Source organism: Mus caroli, unplaced genomic scaffold, assembly GCF_978045245.1.
Source record: "Mus caroli unplaced genomic scaffold, Mus_caroli_1 scaffold_8, whole genome shotgun sequence".
NCBI lineage: Eukaryota > Metazoa > Chordata > Mammalia > Rodentia > Muridae > Mus > Mus caroli.
The window spans coordinates 43,444,682-43,468,562 of record NW_028227263.1 but is presented as its reverse complement, the minus strand read 5'-3'; the positions used below and the strand labels follow the sequence as shown (position 1 = coordinate 43,468,562).

Below are 23,881 nucleotides of genomic sequence, written 5' to 3'. Positions count from 1 at the left end.
ACACCCTTCTTCAGTACACACTAAACTTGTTTGACACATTTCTCTTCATACATAGCAAGCAACAGCACCCAATAAACGCCTGAGAAGAAATGCTGCTGTGTAAATACGGCAACTATTCCTGAAATAAGAATTATGGGTTATATACTCCAAAGCTGCCCATTCCCATAATTTGTATTGCATAGGTCACATAATCACACACACATATATACACATGTGTGTATATACATGTACATGCAAAGAATATATTAAGACGACAATGAAGTCTAGTCACAGAGCAATTTACAGGCTCAATATATTTTTTTACATTTTGCTTGAAAGAAATTTCAATATTTTACAGTCTTTCAGTAGACATTATATACACCGCACTTTATGAAATCTAAAGGGTATTGAAATAAATCTTTCCAACATTTTTTTTAACAAAACACACAATGTTTCTCCAAATACTTGTGCTATCTACATGATCTGTTTGCTCTGATAACCACTAATCACAAAAATTGACTCAATGGAATAATTATAAAAAGTATCTAACACCATGCATGGGTTTGAATCATGTTTTAATAGCCTATCCTAGAAACAGTCTACAAATCTTAAGATTTAAAAAAATTAAGTCTCTCCTCTGATTTTTAAAAGATATCTTTTTTATGACAATATCCGTAACATTGACAAGTACATGTTTTAAGGCCAGTATCATCTCTTTTTGTGAATATTTTTGTGTTTTCTCTTTGTTTGTTTTTCTAAGAAAGATAATAAAACCCACACTCTGTTTTTTGTTTGTTTGTTTGTTTGTTTGTTTGTTTAACTGTACCAACAGAAAATGAGTGCAGTGAACATAACGTTCAGTCCTACAGTCAGGATGCAGTCGCTCCTTCCCACTCCACAAGATACTGCACCTTCCCATCAAGCGTCACCCGACGAGCCAAAACTCTGTATTTTTCGCCACACGCTATTCTACCTGCGGCACCAAAATAACTAGTGATGGAGTTTTTCAGGTGATTGAGCTGCAACTCCTGATCTGCTAAGTTATTCAGAATTTCTGTGTTAAGTTCTTCAAACTGATAATCTTCTTTGCCTTCATCATCTTTTACAACTTCTGAGTTCTGAGTCTGGAGTGCTCTTCGTGGAAGGCGCCCTCTTCTCCGCAAATGTGGTATTGCAGCAGGCCATGACCTTCCTGTGCGAGTTCTCTTTCTAGAGTCAGGTAATCCATAATGCCTGGAAATGCTAGACGAGGTAGTTTCTTTTGCACTGGAAGCACCCGTGAGGTCCACATCTGAGGTATTGGATGAATGAATGTGCAATTCCCTCAGTTCTCCCTATAGAACAAGGTAAATCCAACGTAGATTCTCTGAAACTGATTCCTTATCCAAAGGCAGCTCAGCAGGTTTTTGAATCATTTTTCTTGTATATGGGCCAGGAGGGCGACCTACAGATTTTTTCTTTCCTTTTTTTCTATCCCATTGCTTACTTCCCTTGAGTCAGATATAGGTTTGGATGCCTTTCTGCCTTTAATTTTAAATTCATGGGATGTTCCTTCAGGTTCTTTCTCTGCTTTGAAAGCAACATTTGGTGGCACAGGAGGAACACGAATTCGCAACCCAAACAAATGCTTCTTCTTCTTTATTTCTTTCCCAGACATAAACATTTATAAGAATTTCCTTGTCATTTTGAAAATATTTTCAAGAAATGTAGACATGCTGGATTTAAAGGAGGAGAGTGGTATGGTCTTGTAATCATTTAATGCCTCGAGAACATGCTCATATCTTTCAGATTTGGGTGTGTCTGCCAGCTCTCCAGGGTGCAGTCTATCCCAGTTTTCATTAATGTATGTCATAAGCTCAAGTTCAGAATCAAAGTATTTCTTCTTGTGAATAACACTTAGGTTGTAAAGGCATAGGTGTGCTATATCTACCCACTGTAACGGTAGACATTTGAGGTATTCTGGTCCAGAACTGCAGACAGAGCAAATAAATGTATAAAACCTATCTCCAAACAGCATTGGCTTCTGAAGGCATTGGACACAAGCCTCATGAAACCACTGCTTACATTTGCAGCACTGCAGCATCTTTAAATATCAGTCGCCAGGGCCTCCACAGTAGCAGTAGCACTGCTGGACATTGGTTTTATGACCTGCATCCCATTCAAGGTCAGCCACACTATAGGGTAATGTCTGTTTCATGACTTGCAATGCTTTGGCATTTGGTCCTTTCTTAAGCTCACCACCCCTCTTTGTTGTTGTTGCAAAAACGCACTGTTGACAAAGCCACTTTTCATCTGAATCAATCACACTGGAGTCAATGTGAGGCGTATGACACAGCTGATGATATCCTTGACCACACTTATCACATATAACCATTTCATTGGGAGCTTCTGAATACTCTTCTTGACATATTGTACAGACCATTTCCCCACTCCCAGTGGCTCCTGTTTGGATGTCCTTCCAGAGAACCCAGGATTTGGAACTGTCCTCAAATATGATGAAGCAGCTCTGTTTCAATATGTTTATCTTTTTGATAGTTCCAAGATAAAACAAACCATCTGACCATCTAGCTAAGACATCTTGACCCTCTTCAAATTTGCATGCTGTTTTTTTGGCTTTATGTCCATTCTGTAAAGACAGCTTGTTCAAGGATGCTGAGGTCTTTTGGTTTCAACGTAAAGGAGACCGCTGTGGACCAGTGAATTACCTGCTCCTGTAGAGTCTCTGTAATCCCACTACTGGGGAGGTGGAAATAGCAAGATCAGAAGTTCAGGGTCATCCTCAACTACAGATAGCTTGAAAAGTTCAAGACCAGCCTGGGATATGTCTAACCCTGTATAAATAAGCAAACACTCTAAGTCCAGTGATGACTTCAGGGATCTTGAATCCCTATGTAAGTAACTGTCTCATTACTTACTGCACTGGGTGAAGACTTGAGCATAGGAAACCTCAAATCAACCTACACGGTGATACACTTCATCCAACAAGGCCATACCACCTAATAGTGCTATTCAATAAAACACATGAATCTATGGGGCCAAACCTATTCAAACCACTAAATTCCATTCCCTGGCCCCTATAGGCTTATAGCCATAACACAATGCAAAAATGCATTTAGTCCAACTTCACAAGTCCGTCTATTGAAGTGACAACAATGTTCAAAGTTCAAAATCTCTTCTGAGATTCATGCAATCTCTTTACTGCAGTTCCCTATAAAATCAAAAAGCAGACAGCATATTTAAATAAATGGATATACATTACCATTTCAAAAATATCAGAGTTAGGAAATACTGGATTAAAACAAGACCAAAAACCTGCTGGGCAAACTCTCAACTCTGCATCTGCCCATCTGATGTCCAATTCCTTTCAGCTTTGTTAACTACAACACACTTCTTTCTCCTGGGCTGGTCCCACTCCTGTTAACAGTTTTTCTCAGCAGATATCCTATGGCTTTGGCATCTCGAACATCTTGGGGTCTCCAAGGCAACTTCAACTTCACAGCTTCTTGTTCCAATGTCTGGGATTCATACATGATCTTTGTAGCATGCTAGGCTGACTCCACTCCACAGCTGCTGCTGCTCTTGGTGATCATGGTGATGGTACTGCTATCTCCAATACACAAGTGTCTTCCGTTGCAACTAGGCTTCATCAATAGGTTCTCTTCACGGTACCAAGTCTCAACACTTTTGCATGGTCCCTTCAGTCCTGGGTCTTCAAATGTCACTAAGGCTGTACCTTCACCGATGGCCTCTCTTAGCCTCTCACAGTGCCTAACTTCAGCTGCTCTCCATGACCCCTTCATAACTTCAAAATCGGTCCACCTGGGTATCTCTTACACACTACCAATTCCAGCTGAAACATGAGCTACAACCTTGGCTATTACTGGAACACAGGCTCCTTTGTGCTCTCTGAAAACACTTCCCAGATTTCACTTCAGTGATGCTGGCCTCTTCTTAATCACCGTGAACTTCCTAGCTCTAGCTAACCAGCATCCCAGTACTCTGTCCCTTCTATTCTTGACTAAAACAAGAGCCACATACATGGCCTAAGCTGCTAACCAAGTTCTGCTGCTTTCTAGAGCTGAAGAAGGCCCCCTTCTTCTATTACATTATCAGAAGCTTTCTATTTTCCAAATCCCTTACTGCCTATGCTTGGCTGTCTTGGAACTTGCTCTGTAGATTGACCTTGAATTTAGAGATCTGCATGCTTCCTCCTCCTGAGTGCTGGGATTAAAAACTCCTACCACCACACTTGGACCTAAGCTTTTCTTCTCTATTGTGTTTTCAATGCTTTAAGTTCTTTCTTCTGTTTCTATTATTCTGTTCAATGAGGCTTGCCTCTGTGGTTCTTAAAACTTTTCATTTTCAGATTTCCCACAGTCTGGCTTTTCTTTATTGATTCTATTTCCACTTTCATATCTTGAAATATTTTCTTTCACTGTTTATGGTTCAGTTATGTTGAACTACTCAGGACTTGCTGTGATAAGGTTGCTGGGCATACTGTCCCAGCGGATATTGACTGTGGTTTTATGCTATTGTCTAGGCATCTGGGTTGATAATATTCTAGGTCCTGATATCTTGCTTTTATTGTGTAGGTGTTTCATTCCTTGTTTTCTGTTTCCTCTCTGATTCTTGACAATGTTGTGGCTGTGTGCTGCTGGTAGGAAATTCTTCTGGGGTCTTGATTAGTGTGGGCACTAGGGATTTCTGGTAAAATTTTTTTCTGGGTATTAGGAGCTAAAATTAGGATTGTGGGTTTGACTGGTGGGGTGTTGAGTATGTCCACAGGAGGAAGCAAAGCAGGGTGTTCCACCAGAATCTACTTTTTTTTGGTTTTTGTTTTGTTTTGTTTTGGTTTGGTTTGGTTTGTTTTGGTTTGGTTTTTTGAGACAGGGTTTCTCTGTGTAGCCCTGGGTGTCCTGGAACTCACTCTGTAGACCAGGTTGGCCTCGAACTCAGAAATCTGCCTGCCTCTGCCTCCCAAGTACTGGGATTAAAGGCGTGTTCTACCCTTCCTGGCCAGGATCTACTTATTGCCCTGGTAATGGGGCAAAAAGGGAGGAGAGGCTACAGAAAAATATCTTCAATATCTTCTATAAAGCTGGGGATGATACTGAGAGACTGAACTTGCAGGAATGGAGGGAAAGGTGAAGATCTGCAGTTCTCCTATGTGTTTCCTTGTCTGAAGCAGCCTGTGGGCTCACAGGGAATGGCAGCTAGAGATGGAGGCCAGAATAAAGGAAATAGGGAGAGAGCTCTATGGGATCCACTGGAGATAGGGGCAGGGTGAGAAGGTGGCTATAGTTGGTTTCTTCTGCAGAGCTGGGGATGAGACTAGAGGATTGGATTTGGAGGAGCTGAGACAGAAATGAAGATTGCAGTTAACCTAACTGCTTCTCTAGTCAGAGTCAGGAACCTGTATTAATCATAGCAAAGAAGTTTCTCTGGTGAAGGTTGGGTGACTAACCTATGCTATAAAGACAAAAAGTTAGGTCATTTTCAGAATAATAGTACCAGGTTCTCTTCTGGAGCCTATGACCAAACAGCCTTGGGCTTTTTGTGCTAGTAGAGGTTCTGGCTTGTGGAGTAGGCTTTAAATCCAACAAGATTGGTTACTCCCCTAACATTCATGCTACTGTGGTCCTAGTAGACATATCTTGTCAGCCCTGGACATTTTAGTAGCTCATAGAGTTCACAACTGAAAATGATTGTTGATGATTTTTCTTTCTTAGTGTGCTTACAAAGCCAGTCAGCATGAATGAAGTTTCCAGAAAAGTAACAAATTGGTCTCTCCATATTCTATGACTTATGCATGTGCTACTTACTGTCAAGTTCTGGAGAGATACCAAGAGCAATGTACAAAGCATGCAGTGTTACCGAGTGTATGTCATCTCACATGTAACTCTTACCTGGCGCTGGAATTTTTTATTTGATACCCTATAGTGTTTGGGGAAAGCATTACATCAGGTTAAGCCTATTTAAACTCTCATGTGTGTTTATATGTATGTATGTATGTATGTATGTATGTATGTATATGTAAATATTTATGGAAGCTTCTACAGTAGTTGATTTCCATATGACCTTTCCAAAGGTCCTTAGTGTTAGTTTTCTTCAGTAAGACTCCCTCTAACTCTATCCTCTATCTCCTATTCAATCAAACCTGGCCTATTCCATTATTACTCCTTTTCCTAGTCACACCACTTTACTGTATATCTGCCTTGACTTAAATCCCTTTGCTAGTTTCTTGCATTTGCAGTACCTATTGTATCAACAAATAAGTCTGGTGATAGACTCAAGATTAGTTGTCTTTAAGATATCTTATTTTAATTTATAATTAAATGTATTTTTGACCATTGTTTCTTGGCTTTCCTAACTTTCTTTTTCCTAAGAAAACTTTCTCCTTGTGTTTCAGTCACCTTCAAGATTCTGAAACAAAATGTAATATTTTTTTTGTAAGAAGACGAAGGAAGACTGATTTCTACACATACACACATATGCATGGTAAAGGCAGGCTGAAGAAAGAACATGGACTTAATTTACAGTGTTTATGTTGTTTGAATGGGGAATGTTTCACTTTAATATAGAGTAAAAGTAATTGCTGGGATATCAGAATTATTTCTGGGTTTTGTGGTAATTAAGGTGTGGCTATAAATTAACTGAAGGCAGTTAAATAGTAAAGATACATATATGGTAAATGACTTCTAATTTCTAAGGCTAGAAAACAGTAATTTGAATGGTTTCACCATAAAAGAAGTAATATTTTACTTGATTGAAGCCTTATACAACATATAGATGTGATTAAAGGTGAATATATATTAATAAAACCTATGTATTATATATAATACTCAATTTGCATATATTTTCATAATTTTATGGTTTTTAGAGTGAAATTAATTAAAATTTTAGAAAAAGGGAAAGATAAAAATGGAGGTGTAGGAAGGGAGTGAGAAGGAGGAAAAGCTAGCATGGAAATGCACACGTAGACTCACCACATGCTGGAAGAAGAACAGAAGGTAGACAATGAAATGGTGTCATGAAATTACTATCAAGATTAAATAGAATTGTAAATACTTGAACTTTTCACAAATAGATAAAGCTCAAGGAGAATTCAGACGAAATATTTGAATTGTTAATTAAAAGGAGATATGAGCTATGGAAAGACTAATTCAGGCAAAGTCAGACTGGAGAGGCATATGTGGAATCCCATGGTGTGCTGAGAGGCTTGCAGAAAGAATATTTGGTTTCAATTGTGTTTCCTCATAGACCCATTAAGTAATAGGGGTATAGACAATAGAAAGGTACCTTCAGCCTCTGTTTTTACAGTTGAACATTACATGATTTCCCTCAGCAACTATTTTTTGCTCTCAAATTAGATGAAATATAATTATGTTGTGGTTGTTAAGCTGTTAAAGTTGATATTGAATAAAAGAAACATACCTCTAAATATAATTATATTTTATATATAATCACTTAAATTCATATACAGCTACAAATATAACTATACTACTATATAGCTATATAACTATATAATTATATAAGTATATAACTTATATATATATATACACACACACATCTCATACATGGTATTTTTTGAATGATGAAGTAAACAAATGCAAGTAAACAAATAGACTAATAAAGTCTATTAATTTCCCTCATAGATCAATAGATCATAATGATTTTTGACTTTCTCTTTGTTGCTAATTTCCACTTAGATTGCATCAATACTGAGTCCTTGCTTAAATTAGAATAAAACTTCCTAACCTCCAGACATGTGCATTCAAATTCTGCACAGATCAAGAAATGATCAGATAATTTCTGTTGAAATTTCAAGCTTAGTCTTTCAGGATTAGTCTTTTTTCATTAATCATTTTATTCACTTATATTTCAAATGATATCGCCCTTCCTGGTTACCCCTCCATAAATTTTCCATCCCCTTTCCCCTCTCGCCCCACCCCTTTGCCTCTATGATGGTGCTCCTCCACCCACTTACCCATTCCTGCTTCACCTTTGTAGCATCCTCCTATGCTGGGGCATCAAGCCTACCTCCATTCCCATTGATGTCAGAAAAGGCCTTCCTCTGCTACATATGTATATGGAGTCATGGTTCACTCCATGTATACTCTTTGGTTGGTGATTTAGTCCCTGGAAGTCTGGGTGGTCCAGATAGTTGATATTGTTCTTCAAATGGGGTTGAAATTCCCTTCAGCTCCTTAAGTACTTTCCCTAGCTCTTTACTGGGGTCCTTGGGCTCAGTCTGATGGTTGGCTGTATTTGCATCTGTATTGGTCAGGTGCTGTTAGAGCCTCTTAGTGAATAGCCATATCAGATTCCTGTCAGCAAGCACTTCTTGGCAGCAGCAATAGTGTGGGGCTTTGGTGTCTGAAGATGGGATGGATCCCTAAGTGGGTTGGTCTCTGGATGGTCTTTCCTTCAGTCTCTGTTCTGTTTTTTGTCCCTGTATTTCCTTTTGACAGGAACATTTTTGGGTTAAAAATTTTGAGATGCATGGGTGGTAACATCCCTCAACTGGGGGCTGTGCCTATTTACTGGAGGTGGTCTCTACAGGTTATATTTCCCCTTTGTTGGGTATTTTGTCAAAAGTCATCATCACTGGGTCCTAGGAACCTCTTGCTTCCTGGAGTCTGGGACTTTCTAGTGGCTACCCCCAGTTCCCCATTCCCCACTGCTACATGTTTCTATTCATGACCCTCTGTACTTCTATCCTGTCCCTTCCAATACCCGTTCCTGCCCCCCCTTTTTTCCCTCTCCCTCCTAGTTCCCTCTTTCCCTTTACCTCCTGTGATTATTTTGTTTCCCCTTCTATGTAGGATTGAAACATCAGGATTTCTTACACTGACTCTATCTAGTTCATCTTGTCAAGTTGAAGTTCTTGTTTAAAGTTTCAACAGCATTGATTTATCTTGTTTGTCCACCATCTATCATAGGACTAAATGGTCTTTTTTTTTTTCCTCTGTGCAATTGGCTTTTGAGTTTTGGAACTCCTGAGGCTTGAGCCAAGTCTCAGTCCACAGGTTTCAAATAAGTAGCTTACAGTATGAATTCAGCTATGCCACTTAGAAGTAGTATGATCTTTGACAAGTTACTAGTCTGCATTTCATTTTCCTTTTGTATAAAAAAGCTTATCATACTTATTTTCAATGATTGTTGAAGAATTCACTGAACTATCAGGAAAATGATCTAGTGTTATTTCTTAGCCCTTACACATTAAATGCAGAAACCTAACACGATCTTGATTACATTGTAATCATCCGAGTGCACTTATTACAGAGAAACACTGCAGGATTGAACAGAACATACTAAATGTTTCTTTGTATCCATGTGGTCTAGAGTAACTATTGGGACTTCTCAGTATTAAATATATATTAATTGAGGGATAAATGACCTTAGTTGTCTGATAGTTAACATAATTATTAGAACAGATATTAGTATAAAGAGAAGAACATATTACATATTTAACTAACATGTGTATATTGCATTTCAAATCTCTCACTTATGCTCAGCACTTATACTCTGCTTACACAAACCTTGGAAGTGGCTTTACTATGTCAACTGTTTTCAAAACCTCTAGTACACAGTAAAATTGGCAACAATTTAGCTAGATAAAAGAATTCTGCATTATTGTATTAAATGTGTGAAGACAAACTAAAGCTGTATCATTTAAAAAGATATTTATAAGCCGGGCGTGGTGGTGCACTCCTTTAATCACAGCACTCGGGAGGCAAAGGCAGAAGGATTTCTGAGTTCGAGGCCAGCCTGGTCTACAAAGTGAGTCCCAGGACAGCCAGGGATACCCAGAGAAACCTTGTCTCGAAACTGCCCCTGCCAAATATATATATTAGAAATAACATGAATAATTTATTTTATAACAGAATTCTTTAAATGCATAAATAAATACCTAGACAGAAAGGTAACTAATTGTTGTGCTGTATTATAACTATAGGAGAATTTTAATCCAACAAGACTGCTTTGGCAAGGGATCACCTTCTAGACCTTCTAGGTCTGTGTCATACAGCATACAGACACACCTTTGTACACACTTTTAATCCCAAGCAATGGCTTCTAAATTAAGGGCACAGTGAGCACAGTCAGTTGACTTCAGACATGCAGTATAGTTCAGGTCCATTTAGTTCATGCAGTCAGTACAGTTCAGTTTATGGAGTTCAGAGGCAATTTTCTAATTGTTCTGATTGAACAATTCAGTCAGAAACAGAGAGAAGGCAATTTTAATCAGTCAGCTTGGAGAGGAGTTTGGACCAGAACATCTGAGTTGAATCAGCCAACCAGAGTTCAGAAAGAGGTAGAAAGGGTGAGCTTATTCAGCAGTAAGCCTCTGAGACAGCAATTACATCTGGTGAATAAAAGAGACTGACGTATAACAATTCTTTTTCTCTATTTAAAATTTATTATATTTATATTTAAACATATTTATATAATTACATATAATATATGAAATATGTTTATGTTTAAATATAATAATTTATACAGCCAATAATTCAGTAGCGTCGTGGGACTTATTAAATCCTTCTTGATGCAACTACTGCTTAACAGATTCATCAAATATTACTTAACATTATGAGAATAAATTCTCAAAGAACTAACTGAAAGGATAAAGAAAATATTCATAAGGATTATCTTATCTGTAAACATAATACATCACTACTAGTGCTCATATCTAATTTGTAGACAAAAAGTACAACATCATCAAATTAAATTTGATTTATGATAGCATGAATCAAAATACATGCTTTTTAAAATTGAGTACAAACATAACAAAATGATGTGGTTTATCTTCGCCCATATCCTTGCTTACTCATACACTGTATTTAAATCAGATTTTAAAATTTAATTGTGCCATAGCTGTTGAAAATAGAAATATGAATCACTGCAATGTTAACTTAATTTTTATTTTACATGCGATTTCATTTGACTAGGCTCTGCTCTTTCTTCCCTGGAACATTTGCATGACTCGACCTCTTATCTGTTTGTTCTTTACACTGTAGACAATAGGGTTTAGCACAGGGGGGAAGAAAAGGTAGATATTGGCCATGAGCATGTGCACAATTGGTGATAAATGTTTCCCAAATCTGTGGATCATGGTGGCACCAATGAAAGGAATATAAAATAGAAGCACAGTACAGATGTGAGAGAGGCAGGCGTTGAGGACTTTGAGCCTCTAAGCTCTGGAAGAAATGCCCAGCACTGTCTTCAGGATGAGTATGTAAGAGAAAAGAATGATGAGAGCATCAAGTCCTAATGTAAGGATGACAATGATGAGGCCATAGAGGCTGTTGACACTGGTGCTAGCACAGGCTAGGCACATCATATCTTGGTGAAGACAGTATGAATGAGATAAGATATTGGGATGACAGAAGGGTAGCCTTTTTATAAGAAAGGGCACTGGGAAGACCACATAGACTGCCAGGTCCAAGACAACTAGTCCAATCTTTCCAATAACACCATGAGTGAGGATGGAAGCATAATGCAGTGGATTCTGGGTAGTCACAAATCTGTCAAAGGCAATAATGGATAATAAGCCTCCAGAATCTATTAACCCAAACACATGGATGAAGAACATCTGTGTCACACATGCATCAAAGGGAATCTCAGGGGCATAGAAGGCAAGGTGGACATGCAGAGACTAACATCAGTCAGAGCCAAGATGCAGAGGAAGTAGTACATAGGCTCATGGAGGCTCTGCTCTACCTCAACAACTGCTAGGATGGTGTCATTTCCCAGGAGGGTTAGTGTGTAGAGAAACCCCAGGGGAAAGGCCATCCACAGGCTCTTGTCTGGCATCCCTGGGATGCCTGTTAGAATGAATACTGGGCGACTGGTAAGTGATCCATTCAAGTTTATCATAGTGTTCTCTCCACTAAGTTAACTCTTTCAGCAGTTCACTTGCAAATTGAAATATAGTCTCATATAAGAGAAGTAAATAGCTTTATAACAGCAAAAATAAAACAACAGAGGAAGAATAAATTTTAAAACAAATTTCTGGATGTCTTTTATATTATGTTGTTCTTATCTTTTTCCAAAAGTTCATACGTGGTGGGGGTTTTTTGATTTATTTGTTCACCCAATAAATGAAAATGACACTAAACATTCCATGTTTACATATTTAGAGATCGTAAACCTCAATTCTTTTGACAATTTTCAGGGTTTAAAAGAAAAGAAACAGCCGGGCGTGGTGGCACATGCCTTTAATCCCAGCACTTGGGAGGCAGAGACAGGCGGATTTCTGAGTTCGAGGCCAGCCTGGTCTACAAAGTGAGTTCCAGGACAGCCAGGGCTACACAGAGAAACCCTGACTCAACAAAACAAAACAAAACAAAACAAAACAAAACAAAACAAAACAAAACAAAACGAAACAAAATGAAACAAAATGAAACAAAACAAAACAAAATAACCCCCCCCAAAAAAAAAAGAAAAAAAAGAAAAGAAACAGACATACAACTTATAGCTTAGAGAAGTGAGCTAAAAATAATTGAAGCCACTAAACTCACTTCCACATCTAACCTTACCTACCCACATTTATACAACCTACACACAGATATTCATTTGAAATGTAAATGAAGAAAATATCTAATAAAATAAAAAAAAACTCAGAGAAGTTCAGATATCAGTCAAAATTAAAGTCTGTGTAAGGAAATAAAGTATACCTGTTACATTAGGTATTCTACACCCTATATAGTCCATAACTGGTTTTGATGTTTTCATGTGGAAAAAAGTAATACTTGCAAGTTTCTTGCAGATTTCTCATTCAGTTCCAACAATCTTCAGTTTATGTATCATATTCCAAACCCATCTTCTCACTATTTCTGCTTTTTGATTTTTCAATCCTTTCTCTGTTCTGTTCTTTCCATCTCAGCTGTCAATCATCTCTGCTAAGTCTGCTAGATCTACCTGGCTCTAGCATCTTATTTGGTTCTTACCAGAAGAGGAGGTTATCTGTCCATTCACTGTCCAGCTAAATATGTGTGCACAGAGCTCATGGATCAGTTTATCTATAAGGAACCCAAAGCACAAGTAACATTGCCACTAAGTACCCTTGGGACAGTAAACTAGGTACAGAAATTAGATGTACCCCAGAGGCTCCACACACTTTATAAGATCTTTATATATTATTTGAAGCTAGTATGAAAGTTGTTGTTTGCCTGATTTCCTCCAGTCTGATTGTAGTTTGCATATAGGAAAGCTATTACTTTATTAAGACAGATGTTTTAAAATATTTTCTTTCTTTTGTGAACTCAAGTAAAATTTATACATCTTATTTGAAACCTTACTATCCCTGGGAAGTATTTGTATACAAATAGTAACTTTTAAAAAATTTTATGAAGACCCACCTATACCACTCTTGAGAATATACCCAAAAGATGCTCCACCATGCTACAGGGGCACATGTTCCACTATGTTCATAGCAGCCTTATTTGTCATAACCAGAAGCTGGAAACAACCTAGATGTCCCATGACAGAAGAATGTATAGAAAATGTGGTTCATTTACACAATGGAATACTACTCAGCTATTAAGAAAGCTTAATTTGCAGGCAAATGGATGGAACTAGCAAATATTATCCTGAGTGAGGTAATTCAGACCCAAAAGGACATGCATGGTATGTACTCACTAATAAGTGGATATTAGCTAAAAATATAATAATACAGAATACCCAAGGTACAGTCCACAGAACTCAAAAAGTTCAATAAGCTTAAGTGTCCAAGTGAGGACACCTCAGTCCCACTTGAGAGAGAGAAGAAAGCAATCACAAGTGGGGAGGGAGGAAGGGAGGGAGGGACCTGGGAGGGAAAATGAATGGGAGGGAGTTGGGGGAGGGGGAACCTGATTGGGTATTGGGTGAGGGAAAAGTACTGAAGTCCCAAGGGTCAGCAGAAAGAATGTAAACAGGCAACCTCAGGAAATAGGAGGTTGGGGGGACCCCCCAGAATGCACCAGAGACCTGAGAGGTGAGCAACTCCCAGGACTCAAAGGGAGGGACTTCAGATGAAATGTCTGACAGTAGGGAGAGGAAACTTATAGAGCTCTCCTCCATCAGGAAGACAGGACATCAAGTGAGGGATGGGGTTGCCATGCCACAGTTACACCTCTGACCCATAATTATTCCCATCTGAAAGAATTACAGGGATGGAAATGGGAAGGAGCCTGAGGAAAAGAAGGTCCAGCAACAGGCCCAAAGTGGGATCCAGCTCAAGGGGAGGTCCCAAGGCCTGACAGTATTACTGAGGTTATGGAGAGCTCACAAAAAGGGACCTAGCATGACTGCCCTCTGAAAGACCCAACAAGTGACTTAAGGAGTCAGATTTAGATATTTGCACCCAACCAATGGACAGAAGCAGCTGACCCCTGTTATTGAATTAGGGAAGGCTGAAAGAAGCTGAGGAGAAGGGCGACCCTGTAGGAGGACCAGCAGTCTTAATTAATCTGAACTCCTGAGATCTTTCAAACACTGGACCAACAAATAGACAGTATACACCAGCTGATATGAAGTCCCCCAACACACATAGAGTAGAGGACTTCCAGGTCTGTGTTCATTCAGATATGATGCACCTAACCCTCAAGAGACTGGAGGCTCCAGGGAGTTTAAAGGTCAGGTGGGGTAGGGGGTGGGGACATCCACGTGGAGACGGGGTGGGGAGGAGGTGTGGGATGTGGAGCAGTAGGAGGGTGGATGGGTGAGCAGGGAATGGAATATGGAGTGTAAAAATGAATTAAAAATTAAATTAAAAAAGAAATTTTAATTTGTGTATACCGTGAAAAGCCCTTTTATTGTGAACTCATCATGCAAAGATTATAAAAAATGGATATGAAAAATTTTAAAAGAAGCAAAATCCAGGGAAAATTAGCTTTATAAAGATTACAAAAAGATGAATTCTAGTCAAACTAGGTTGGAATCAGATCTATAGGATAGTTAATTGAGAATGAAACATTGAAGCCATATTTATTTACCAATGATGTGAATAAAATAGTTTACTGAAAAGGGTGTTGTAGTAGACTGAGTGAATTCTAGAACTTTGTGATAAGGCATGTGTTTAATTTCCAGCTCTATAACGTTTTAACATTTTGATAAAGTTACTCAAAACCTCCTTCAGCCGTTAATTCCTTCAGCCTTTTAAAAAATGAAGATTACCCCTTCACTTGCAAGGTTGCTTTTGGATGCACATAACAATATATTTTATAAGTATAGCATCATTTCTGTACTTAACCTATATTAAGTTGTTTATACTTAGGAGCTAAGTAGAAAGCAGGTGTGACTCAACTAGTATGGGCTCTCAGGAAGGGTTCCTGTATAACAGGGGCTTGTTGGTGAGTATTAGAACCTTTCAGACAAAAGGCACATTAGCATCATAATAGAGAGGGATTATTTTTCTATCATGTCCTAATTAATTTCTGACATTTAAGGGAGCTCTGGCTGAGAATTTGTTGCCCAGGGCTGGGTGAAGAGAAATGGATGTAGTCATCTGACACAGGCAGGTTGTTTTTGTATACACCTATTACAGACAGCCTCTAGGCCAGGCCTTCGCTCCAGGCTTTGATGGATGGGGCTTGTTTGAGCCTGAAAGCATTGTATTAAGTTGAGTCTGAGCTGCTTTGGGGGAACATTTCATATTGATCTCATCACTCTTGTTTTATTTAGTGTATTTCAATAATCAAGATTACTGTTGCCTGGTGATTCTATGAGACTCTATATAGTCCCTTCTCTGGGAACTGTTTAAATCTCTGCTATGGGAAGTGGCTCAAGAGATGTGGTCAGGTAAGTGGAGTGTGTATGAGGGAAGGAACTGAAGGGTAAAAAAATTAAAGAGTGAGAGATGGAAGGAATCTCAAGAAAATCTCAGAAGATGATTAATGTGGTGGAAAAAAAGAGAGAGATTATTAGATCGTCATAGTTACTGAGACAAAGAAAGAGAGGGCAAGTAGAAAAATAAGAAAGATAACATGAACTTGACATCAGAACTCTCTTTTTATGGCCATTATTATTATGTAATCAATGTTATTAACCAAGGCTTTCTATTGTTCCAGATCTTGTATCACTAGCTAGTACTGAAAGATGTAAGACACACATACCATATGTATCAAGAAATTAACACTCCATATTGAAAGGATGTCTCTTGCTTATACTATTCTCAATGTCACTTCTGACTTATAGTTAAAAATCTAAACCAATGCCCAAACGTTGTGGTCCTAAAATTCATCAGCAGTGGAGAATTTTCAATTTACCATACTCTGGAATTGTCAAAGTATTGTGTAAATTGTGGGAAAAAATGCAAGAGTGTTGGTAATTGGAAAAAAAAAGATGTCTAGGAACTGCAGAGGTTGGACTTTGTCAATGTTGATGCTGGAGGCAGTGTTGTAAGCCTTTAAATTACTAAAGAATAGAGTGGAGTGGATCTTACCTAAGTCATCGTTTCTTGCCTATTTTATGGGCCAATGTTACCTCCAGCTTGGTTGGTCGGATAGAGACTTCCGTGGTAATTAGAAAGCACTAATCTCTTTTATTCTGGTTTGTGGGACATGAAGAGAAAATGAGAATCCTTATAATTCTTCTAGAATAATGTTCAGAAATCTTGACAGGGCTCTTTAAAACAGTATACCCACAGTATGTAGGTTCAAGCTACATGGTGGATCTCAGAAGGAAGGTATCAACAACAGGGCAAAAATGTGATTAGGAGGAAAGAACAGGAGCTAGCTGGTTCATTAGAGCTAGGAAGCTGCACAGAGAACAGAAACAGAACAGTGAGAGCATCTTACAAACATATGTGGTGGAAAAGGAAGACTTACTGGAATTATGTCAGTATAGGATATAAAATAAAGAATCTATGATACTAAAAAATAGACTAGGAGACTATGAAGAGAGGGTAGCCCATGATTTAGGTATAATGAGTCATTGGCACAGCAACATCTTAAAAAATATACCAACAGGGTCATCTTGTAGTGTGTATTCTAAGTGGAAGTATGGCTCCAATGTACTTCTCTAGTACTCTGGAACAGCTCATTTTAGTGACTCAGTGCAAAGCCCTATCGAGTTACAACATGACTGTTCTTATTTCATAGTCTACATTTATGTGATATATGCCTATAAGATTTTATTTCAAGACTAATCTGGAAAATAAGATGTGAATTAACCCAGGGAGACTAGGAGACATAATTTATAAAGGGGAAATGCTCATTTCATTTTATGGCTTTAGTCCATGGTATGTGACTTGGTTGCTTATGGCTATGGTGAGGCAGTATACCGTGGTGGAAGGCCAAATTGCTTGGTTGATGGCAACCAGGGGACGCAGGAAAAGAGGAAGAGGCAGGGATCAAAATGCATCTTTCTACGGCACGCCTTTAGTGACTAGCTTCTTTCAAGGAGATCCCATCACCTAAATTTTTCACAACTTCTTTATATCTTATTAAGCTAAACAGATGAATACATCCACGATTTTAGAGATTTTGTGGTTTAATCTATTTAAAAAGCTCAACTATAAACAGTGCTAAACTTGGAAGCAAAAGCTCAGCACATGAGTTTTGAAGATATTTGAAGCCTAAAATGGAAGTGATAGCTATAGCTAACAAGAGTAGAGGCAAGAAAGCAGGGCCAGGCACTAGTAAAAATGGTTTAAGATACTGTAGAATTTATGTCAGAGGTTTTAATCCCTTTGTATTATAGAGGTTGAAGAGTTCTAGAAACAGAATACAGTTGTATAATTTCAGAAAGATATATAAAAAAAACCCTTGGGGTTTGCAAGAAAGATCTGATGATAAATAATATTACTGCCATGTTTTTCAGAGTGTGTCTTCAAGTCACCATGCTGATCTTCAATAATACCACATCCCCCTCCTCCTCCAGCTTCCTCCTTACGGCCTTCCCTGGATTAGAACTTGCTCACATCTGGATCTCCATTCCTGTTTGTGGTCTCTACACCATTGCACTCTTAGGAAACAGTATTATTTTGTTTGTCATTATCATTGAACAGAGTCTCCACAAGCCCATGTACTATTTTCTCTCCATGCTATCTGTTGTTGATCTAGGTCTGACCATCACAACCCTTCCCACAGTTCTTGGTGTTCTTTGGTTTCATGCCCGGGAGATCAGCATTAAAGTATGCCTCATTCAAATGTTCTTTGTGCATGGCTTCTCATTCCTGGAGTCTTCAGTGTTGGTGGCCATGGCTTTTGACCGCTACTTGGCCATCTGCAGCCCTCTGAAGTATGCTACTTTCCTGACAGATATGATGAGCTTTGTGATTGGACTGATCATCTGTATAAGACAGGTGGTTTTCATGTTTCCCTCGGTTATGGCTGTGAAGAGTGTGTCCTTCCAAGGAGGCCAAGAGCTTTCCCATCCATTTTGCTTCCATCCAGATATAATCAAATTCACATACACCAACCCTTGGATCAGCAGCTTCTGGGGAATGTTTCTTCAGCTCTATCTGAACGGCACTGACTTATTGTTCATTCTTTTCTCCTACGTCCTGATCCTTCGCACTGTTCTGAACATCGTGGCTCCTCAAAAACAGCAGAAAGCTCTTAGCACATGTGTTTGTCACATCTGTGCTGTGACCATTTTCTATGTGCCAATGATCACCCTGTCTGTGGCACACCGTCTCTCCAGTTCTACTCCCAGGGTGATCTGTAGTATTTTGGGCAATATGTATCTGCTCTTGCCACCTGTGCTGAATCCTATCATTTACAGCTTGAAGACCAAGGTTATTCGCCAAGCCATATTCCAGCTGTTCCGATTCAAGGATGCAAGGGGCTACAGTATGAGGAGCCTTAGAGGAAGGTGGGATAGAAGGAGACAATTTTCCAGTACATGAGTTGTGACTAAAGAAGATTATTATTGGTTAGTTATTCCCAGGCATGATGGTTAATAAGAAATCCCAAATTGATTATAGGAGAGAGCCAGATGCCTTTGTATTTATGAGAGCTTTAAAAACACATTTCAAAGCCAATTTGTGAGCAAATATGTAAAATGATATCTAAATAATTTACATGGACTCTCATGTGCAAAATGATAATTTCATGGCTTGTGAGATGGGTCCTTGGGTAGATGCACCTGCTATTAAGTCTGAGGACCTGGATTTTATCTCCTAGACCCACCTCAGAGAAAAGAATTGAATTGCTCTCTGACCTGGACCTAGACCATGGCACACCCCATATGTACATGTGCATACACACACACACACACACACCAAAAACCCCTCAAAATCCTTCCAGTAGAACTCCTGTCTCTCTGTAAAGCAGGAGTATTTAGAGCAGAAACAACTGGCATCATTTATATTTTTGTGTTTGACTAAATAAACTCTTCCTTTTCCCCATTGAGGTTCATATTCCCCAGGGGGTGATGGAGTGTTAGGTTTTTTTCTGCCCACGATGGTCAAAGGAAAAGTTACTTGTATGTGCACAAGACACAGACAGAAATGTGTAATTAACAATCTAGAAGAATCTTGCATGCTTGTTTTGCTTCGAGTCAGTCCTGTTTCTTTGCACAGGGACCCTTATACTTTTGTTAATCCCCTTTACTTTCTTAACAAAGATGTCTTTAACTTTAAACTGCTTGTATATTTCCCTTTAGTACAGTACATAACATTACACATTGCCATTTGTTGTTGCTGCCAGGACAGGTTCTTATTCCTAGTCCCCAGCTCCTCCTTAGTGCAGACTCTGCCTCTAAGTGTTCGTTTGCTGTCTTCTGACAAGCTAGTTGCCTCTGCCCCTTACTGTACTAGACACAGCAGCATTGGGCAGAGATTTCAGTGCTACTTAACGAGGAATTCTGTGATGTGTATAATCAGTCATTTTGATGCAATTCTAACATCAAGAGACCACCTTAATTTATGATAGTTGCTTTGTCATGAAATTGCCTTGGGTATGGTGTTGATGGGACGTCAGAATTTTCTAAAATTTTTTTACACTCGTGGAATTATAAAACTTTTTTTTCCTACCTGAAGTAATCCAGAACTGAACATAGCAAGGCAACAGATTTCTGATCTGAACCATTGGCTTCTTTACAAAGTAGACAATACCAGCATTAAACTTTTGTGTGTGTCTCAGTTTTCTAGGAAACCCACAGTTCTGCAGAAACACTGCTGGCTTAGTGAGTCTGCTTTGCTTAGCTCACTATATTTTTTCAGTTAATAATTACCAAGTGATGTCACATTACTTACAATTAAAATTATTTGGACTAGGTTTCCTTTAGGTAAAACATTCACGTGCTTTAGGTATTTCACTCAGTTCATATTCCATCAGAATAAGCAATTTGTTATTCATTTATGTGTGCTGAAATTTTCCACATTCAGTCAGTAAACTTAATTATTAATTTAATGTTCCTTCCAACACCAGACTGTAAGATGTTTGATAGTGGGCCTACATCTTTAGGTAACCCCTTTTAATTTAGTGAATATCACTTAGTGAATACAGTGTGACATGCATTTAATCATAATTAATGTTACCAGTTATTGCTTTTAATAGTTCAGTAGCTCCTTATATAAAGTCTTACAAGCATGTATTTGATAATATCCATCATTATGCTTTATAAACTGGGGTCTTTAAAAAGGCTTTAAAACATTTTTCTAAGCATTAACATCTTACTGTGGAACAGGAGTAAGCAGTCATCTTTCACATGCTCACACCAAGTCTCTTGGTATTAATGGACTCACAGAGTCCAGTGCCTGGACCTGGTAACCATAGACATAGATTATATCCTATAACCATCCATTGCTTAAGTATAGTACCTTAAAAGTTATTTTTGAATAAAAACACCATTTTCTTTCTTTTGCACAAAACTTCTCCTACTTAATAGAGTTTTTTTTTTTTAAACTCCAGATTTTATTCTCCTCCCAGTCCACCTCCAACTGTTCCAAATCCCAAACAACCTTCCCATCCCCTGTCTCCATGAGGCTGTCCCTACCCCACACCACCACCACACCAGACCCTCTAAAGTTCCTGGGGCTTCCAGTCTCTTGAGGGTTAGGTGCATCTTCTCTGACTAAACCCAGACATGTTAGTCCTCTGCTGTATATGTGTTGGGGGCCTCACATCAGCTGGTGTATGCTGCCTGTTTGGTGGTCCATTATTTGAGAGATCTAGGGGGTCCAGATAAATTGAGACTGCTGGTCCTTCTAAAGGATCGCCCTCCTCCTCAGCTTCTTCTAGCTTTCCCCTAATTCAACCACAGGGGACAGAAGCTTCTGTTCATTGGTTGGGTGCAAATATCTGCATCTGACTCTTTCAGCAGCTTGTTGGGTCTTTCGGGGAGCAGTCATGATAGGTCCCTTTTTATGAGTGCACCATAGCCTCTGTAATAGTGTCAAGTCTTGGGGCCTCCCCTTGAGCTGGTTCCCACTTTGGGCCTGTCATTGGACCTTCTTTTTCTCAGGCTCCTTTTCATTTTCCTCCCTGCAGTTCTTTCAGACAGGAACAATCATGGGTTTGAATTTTGACTGTAGGATGGCAACTCCATCCCTCACTTGATGCCCTGACTTTCTGCTGGAGGTGGACTCTACAAGTTCTAAATAAAACTTAAAACTATCTCTTAGGTCAACTTAATATATGTTTTTTATTTCCATGTTACAAAAGTATCAGACGTATATTTACAATACTTAAGTAAATTGAATTTGTCTTTTCAGTGTTATCTGATTAGCCAATCTATCTCTATCCTGTGATATTTATCAGCATGTTAAGTTTACAATCTACAATAATGTGTTCAAGGATTTGCTTGTTGTCTTCACTGATTTACTAAGGAAACACAAATCTTTACAGCTTCTTAATAAATGCCATTATCACACTCAGCTTAAACCCAGTTTTTATTTGTTTTTATTATTTGTTCATTCATATAATTTTGTAGCTTCAGTTGATGGGAGATATGTGGACTCTCTAAAAAAGGCTGAGGGGAAGTCTCTCTTTAGCCTATTTACTCTTCTGGGAAAGAAATAGCCTAGCTGATAGGGATTTAAATTTCTGAACACAGGTTAAAAATTAGGAAGGATATAAACATTTTCTTATTTCTTACACGACAAAGTGCTTGCATTATGATGCAGACCATGTGGTACTCTAGGTGCAAATTCATTAAGTTTAAGATTAAACTACCCATCTTTCACTTGTAACAATATGGCTTTTCTGAAATGAATGTGATGGTTCATGCATATTATCCTAAGAATTAGGATGTAGAATTAGAGACTCAGAAATTACGATGTAGCTATTAGAAGCTGACCTGGGCTACACAGTGCAACCAAGGCCAGCCTGAAACATTCTGAACGGTGTCTTAGATAATCTAAATATCTCTGCTCCACACTTTGTCTCCATATTTCCCTTAGACAGGAGCCATTCTGGGTTAAGAATTTAGAAAGGAGTGGGTGGCTGAAGGAAAGGCCATCCAGAGACTGCCCCTCCTGGGGATACAAACACCAAACCCAGACACTATTGCAGATGTCAAGAAGTGCTTTCCCACAGGAGCCTGTTATAGCTGTCTCCTGAGAGGCTCTGCCAGAGCCTGACAAATACAGAAGTGGATGCTCTCAGCCAACCATTGGACTGAGCATGGAGACCCCGATGGAGAAGTTAGAGAAAGGACTGAAGGGGTTGAAGTGGTTTGCAACACCATAGGAAGAACAACAATATCAACCAACCAGACCACCCAGAGCTCCCAGGGACTAAACCACCAACCAAAAAGTACACATGGAGGGACCCATCACTCCGGCTGCATATGTATCAGAGGATGACTTTGTCAGGCATCAATGGGAGGAGAGGCCCTTGGTCCTGTGAAGGCTCTATGCCCCAGTGTAGGGGAATGCCAGGGAGGTGAGGTGGGAGTGGTTAGGTGGGTGGGTGAGTACCCTCATAGAAACAGGGGAAAGAGGAGATGGGACAGGGAGTTTGCAGAGGGGAAACTGGAAAGGGAATAACATTTGAAATGTAAATACATAAAATATCCAATAAAAAATAAAATGTCATGCTCATGATCCTTAAAATTTGGAGAAAATACTTATTAAGACCACGAGGTTGCAGTTAAAATAAAGAGGTTGCAGAACAAGAAACAAGAAAATTATTTGAGAGGCCCAGTTTTCTTTAGTTAGCTGCTTATTTTTTTCAGAGTATGAAAAAAACTTTTCACCCACCCCGCACACAGATGAATTTCTGCTACTAATATACAAATATCTTCAATTATTTGAAAAATCACTTCTAGTTCATTGGGTCATTTAATTATATCATAACCTGAAATACAAAGTATTTTTAAAAACCTATAAAATCTCTTATTTAATAATGGATGTTTTAAACCAAGCAATAAAAAATGCCAGTGATTTTAAAATGCCATATATTTGTTTGCAACTTCTCTAATTCTTAGTAATAATGAAGTCTTCCCTCTTTATCCTTATTTTGGCCATTATTGCTAGCAGCTCAGGCATAATGTAGAGAAAGACTGTTTTCTTTTATCTTAAAGAATAATCTATAGGAGAGAAAGAAAATAATCTAAAATAAAACCTCAAATTGAATTAAATTGGAATAATAGCACTCTATAATAACAGCAGTCTTCTCGAGTACTCTGATATTCATTATTTTCTAGCAGACAATAGCTACTTCACTCTGTAAAGGGTAAAGCGAAACTACTATATAAATGTGTGAACTCAGTTTCTATTCTATTCTATTCTATTATATACCTGTTCTCCATTCTCCTATCAATTCTTATGCAAATTTTCTGTTCATATAGTATCCAGAATACTGGTTGTATTAATTATAAAAATGATTAAGGTAGGTAATGGTGAGATTATATCCAGGCCACCTTGAGTGGTAACCTTGAGATCACCTGATGTTGGTATCTAAAAGGATTTGTCTTGTTTAGAACTTGTCTGAGAAAATGAAATTGATGAATTCTTGAAAATACTTTG

General features: G+C 38.6%; 1 protein-coding gene and 2 pseudogenes across 1 annotated transcript; 1 reads left to right on the top strand and 2 right to left on the bottom strand.

Annotated features, from left to right (window-relative positions):
- Nucleotides 1–729: 729 nt before the first annotated feature.
- Nucleotides 730–2,644, bottom strand: LOC110298766 (metal-response element-binding transcription factor 2-like; annotated as a pseudogene).
- An 8,280-nt stretch (nt 2,645–10,924) lies between these two features.
- On the bottom strand, nt 10,925–11,856 carry LOC110298002 (olfactory receptor 51H1-like; annotated as a pseudogene).
- Nucleotides 11,857–17,773: 5,917 nt separating this feature from the next.
- On the top strand, nt 17,774–18,814 carry Or51t1 (olfactory receptor family 51 subfamily T member 1). Its single transcript, XM_021169237.1, has one exon. The coding sequence runs from the start codon at nt 17,774–17,776 to the stop codon at nt 18,812–18,814; it is 1,041 nt and encodes a 346-aa protein (XP_021024896.1).
- The last annotated feature ends 5,067 nt before the right edge of the window (nt 18,815–23,881 follow it).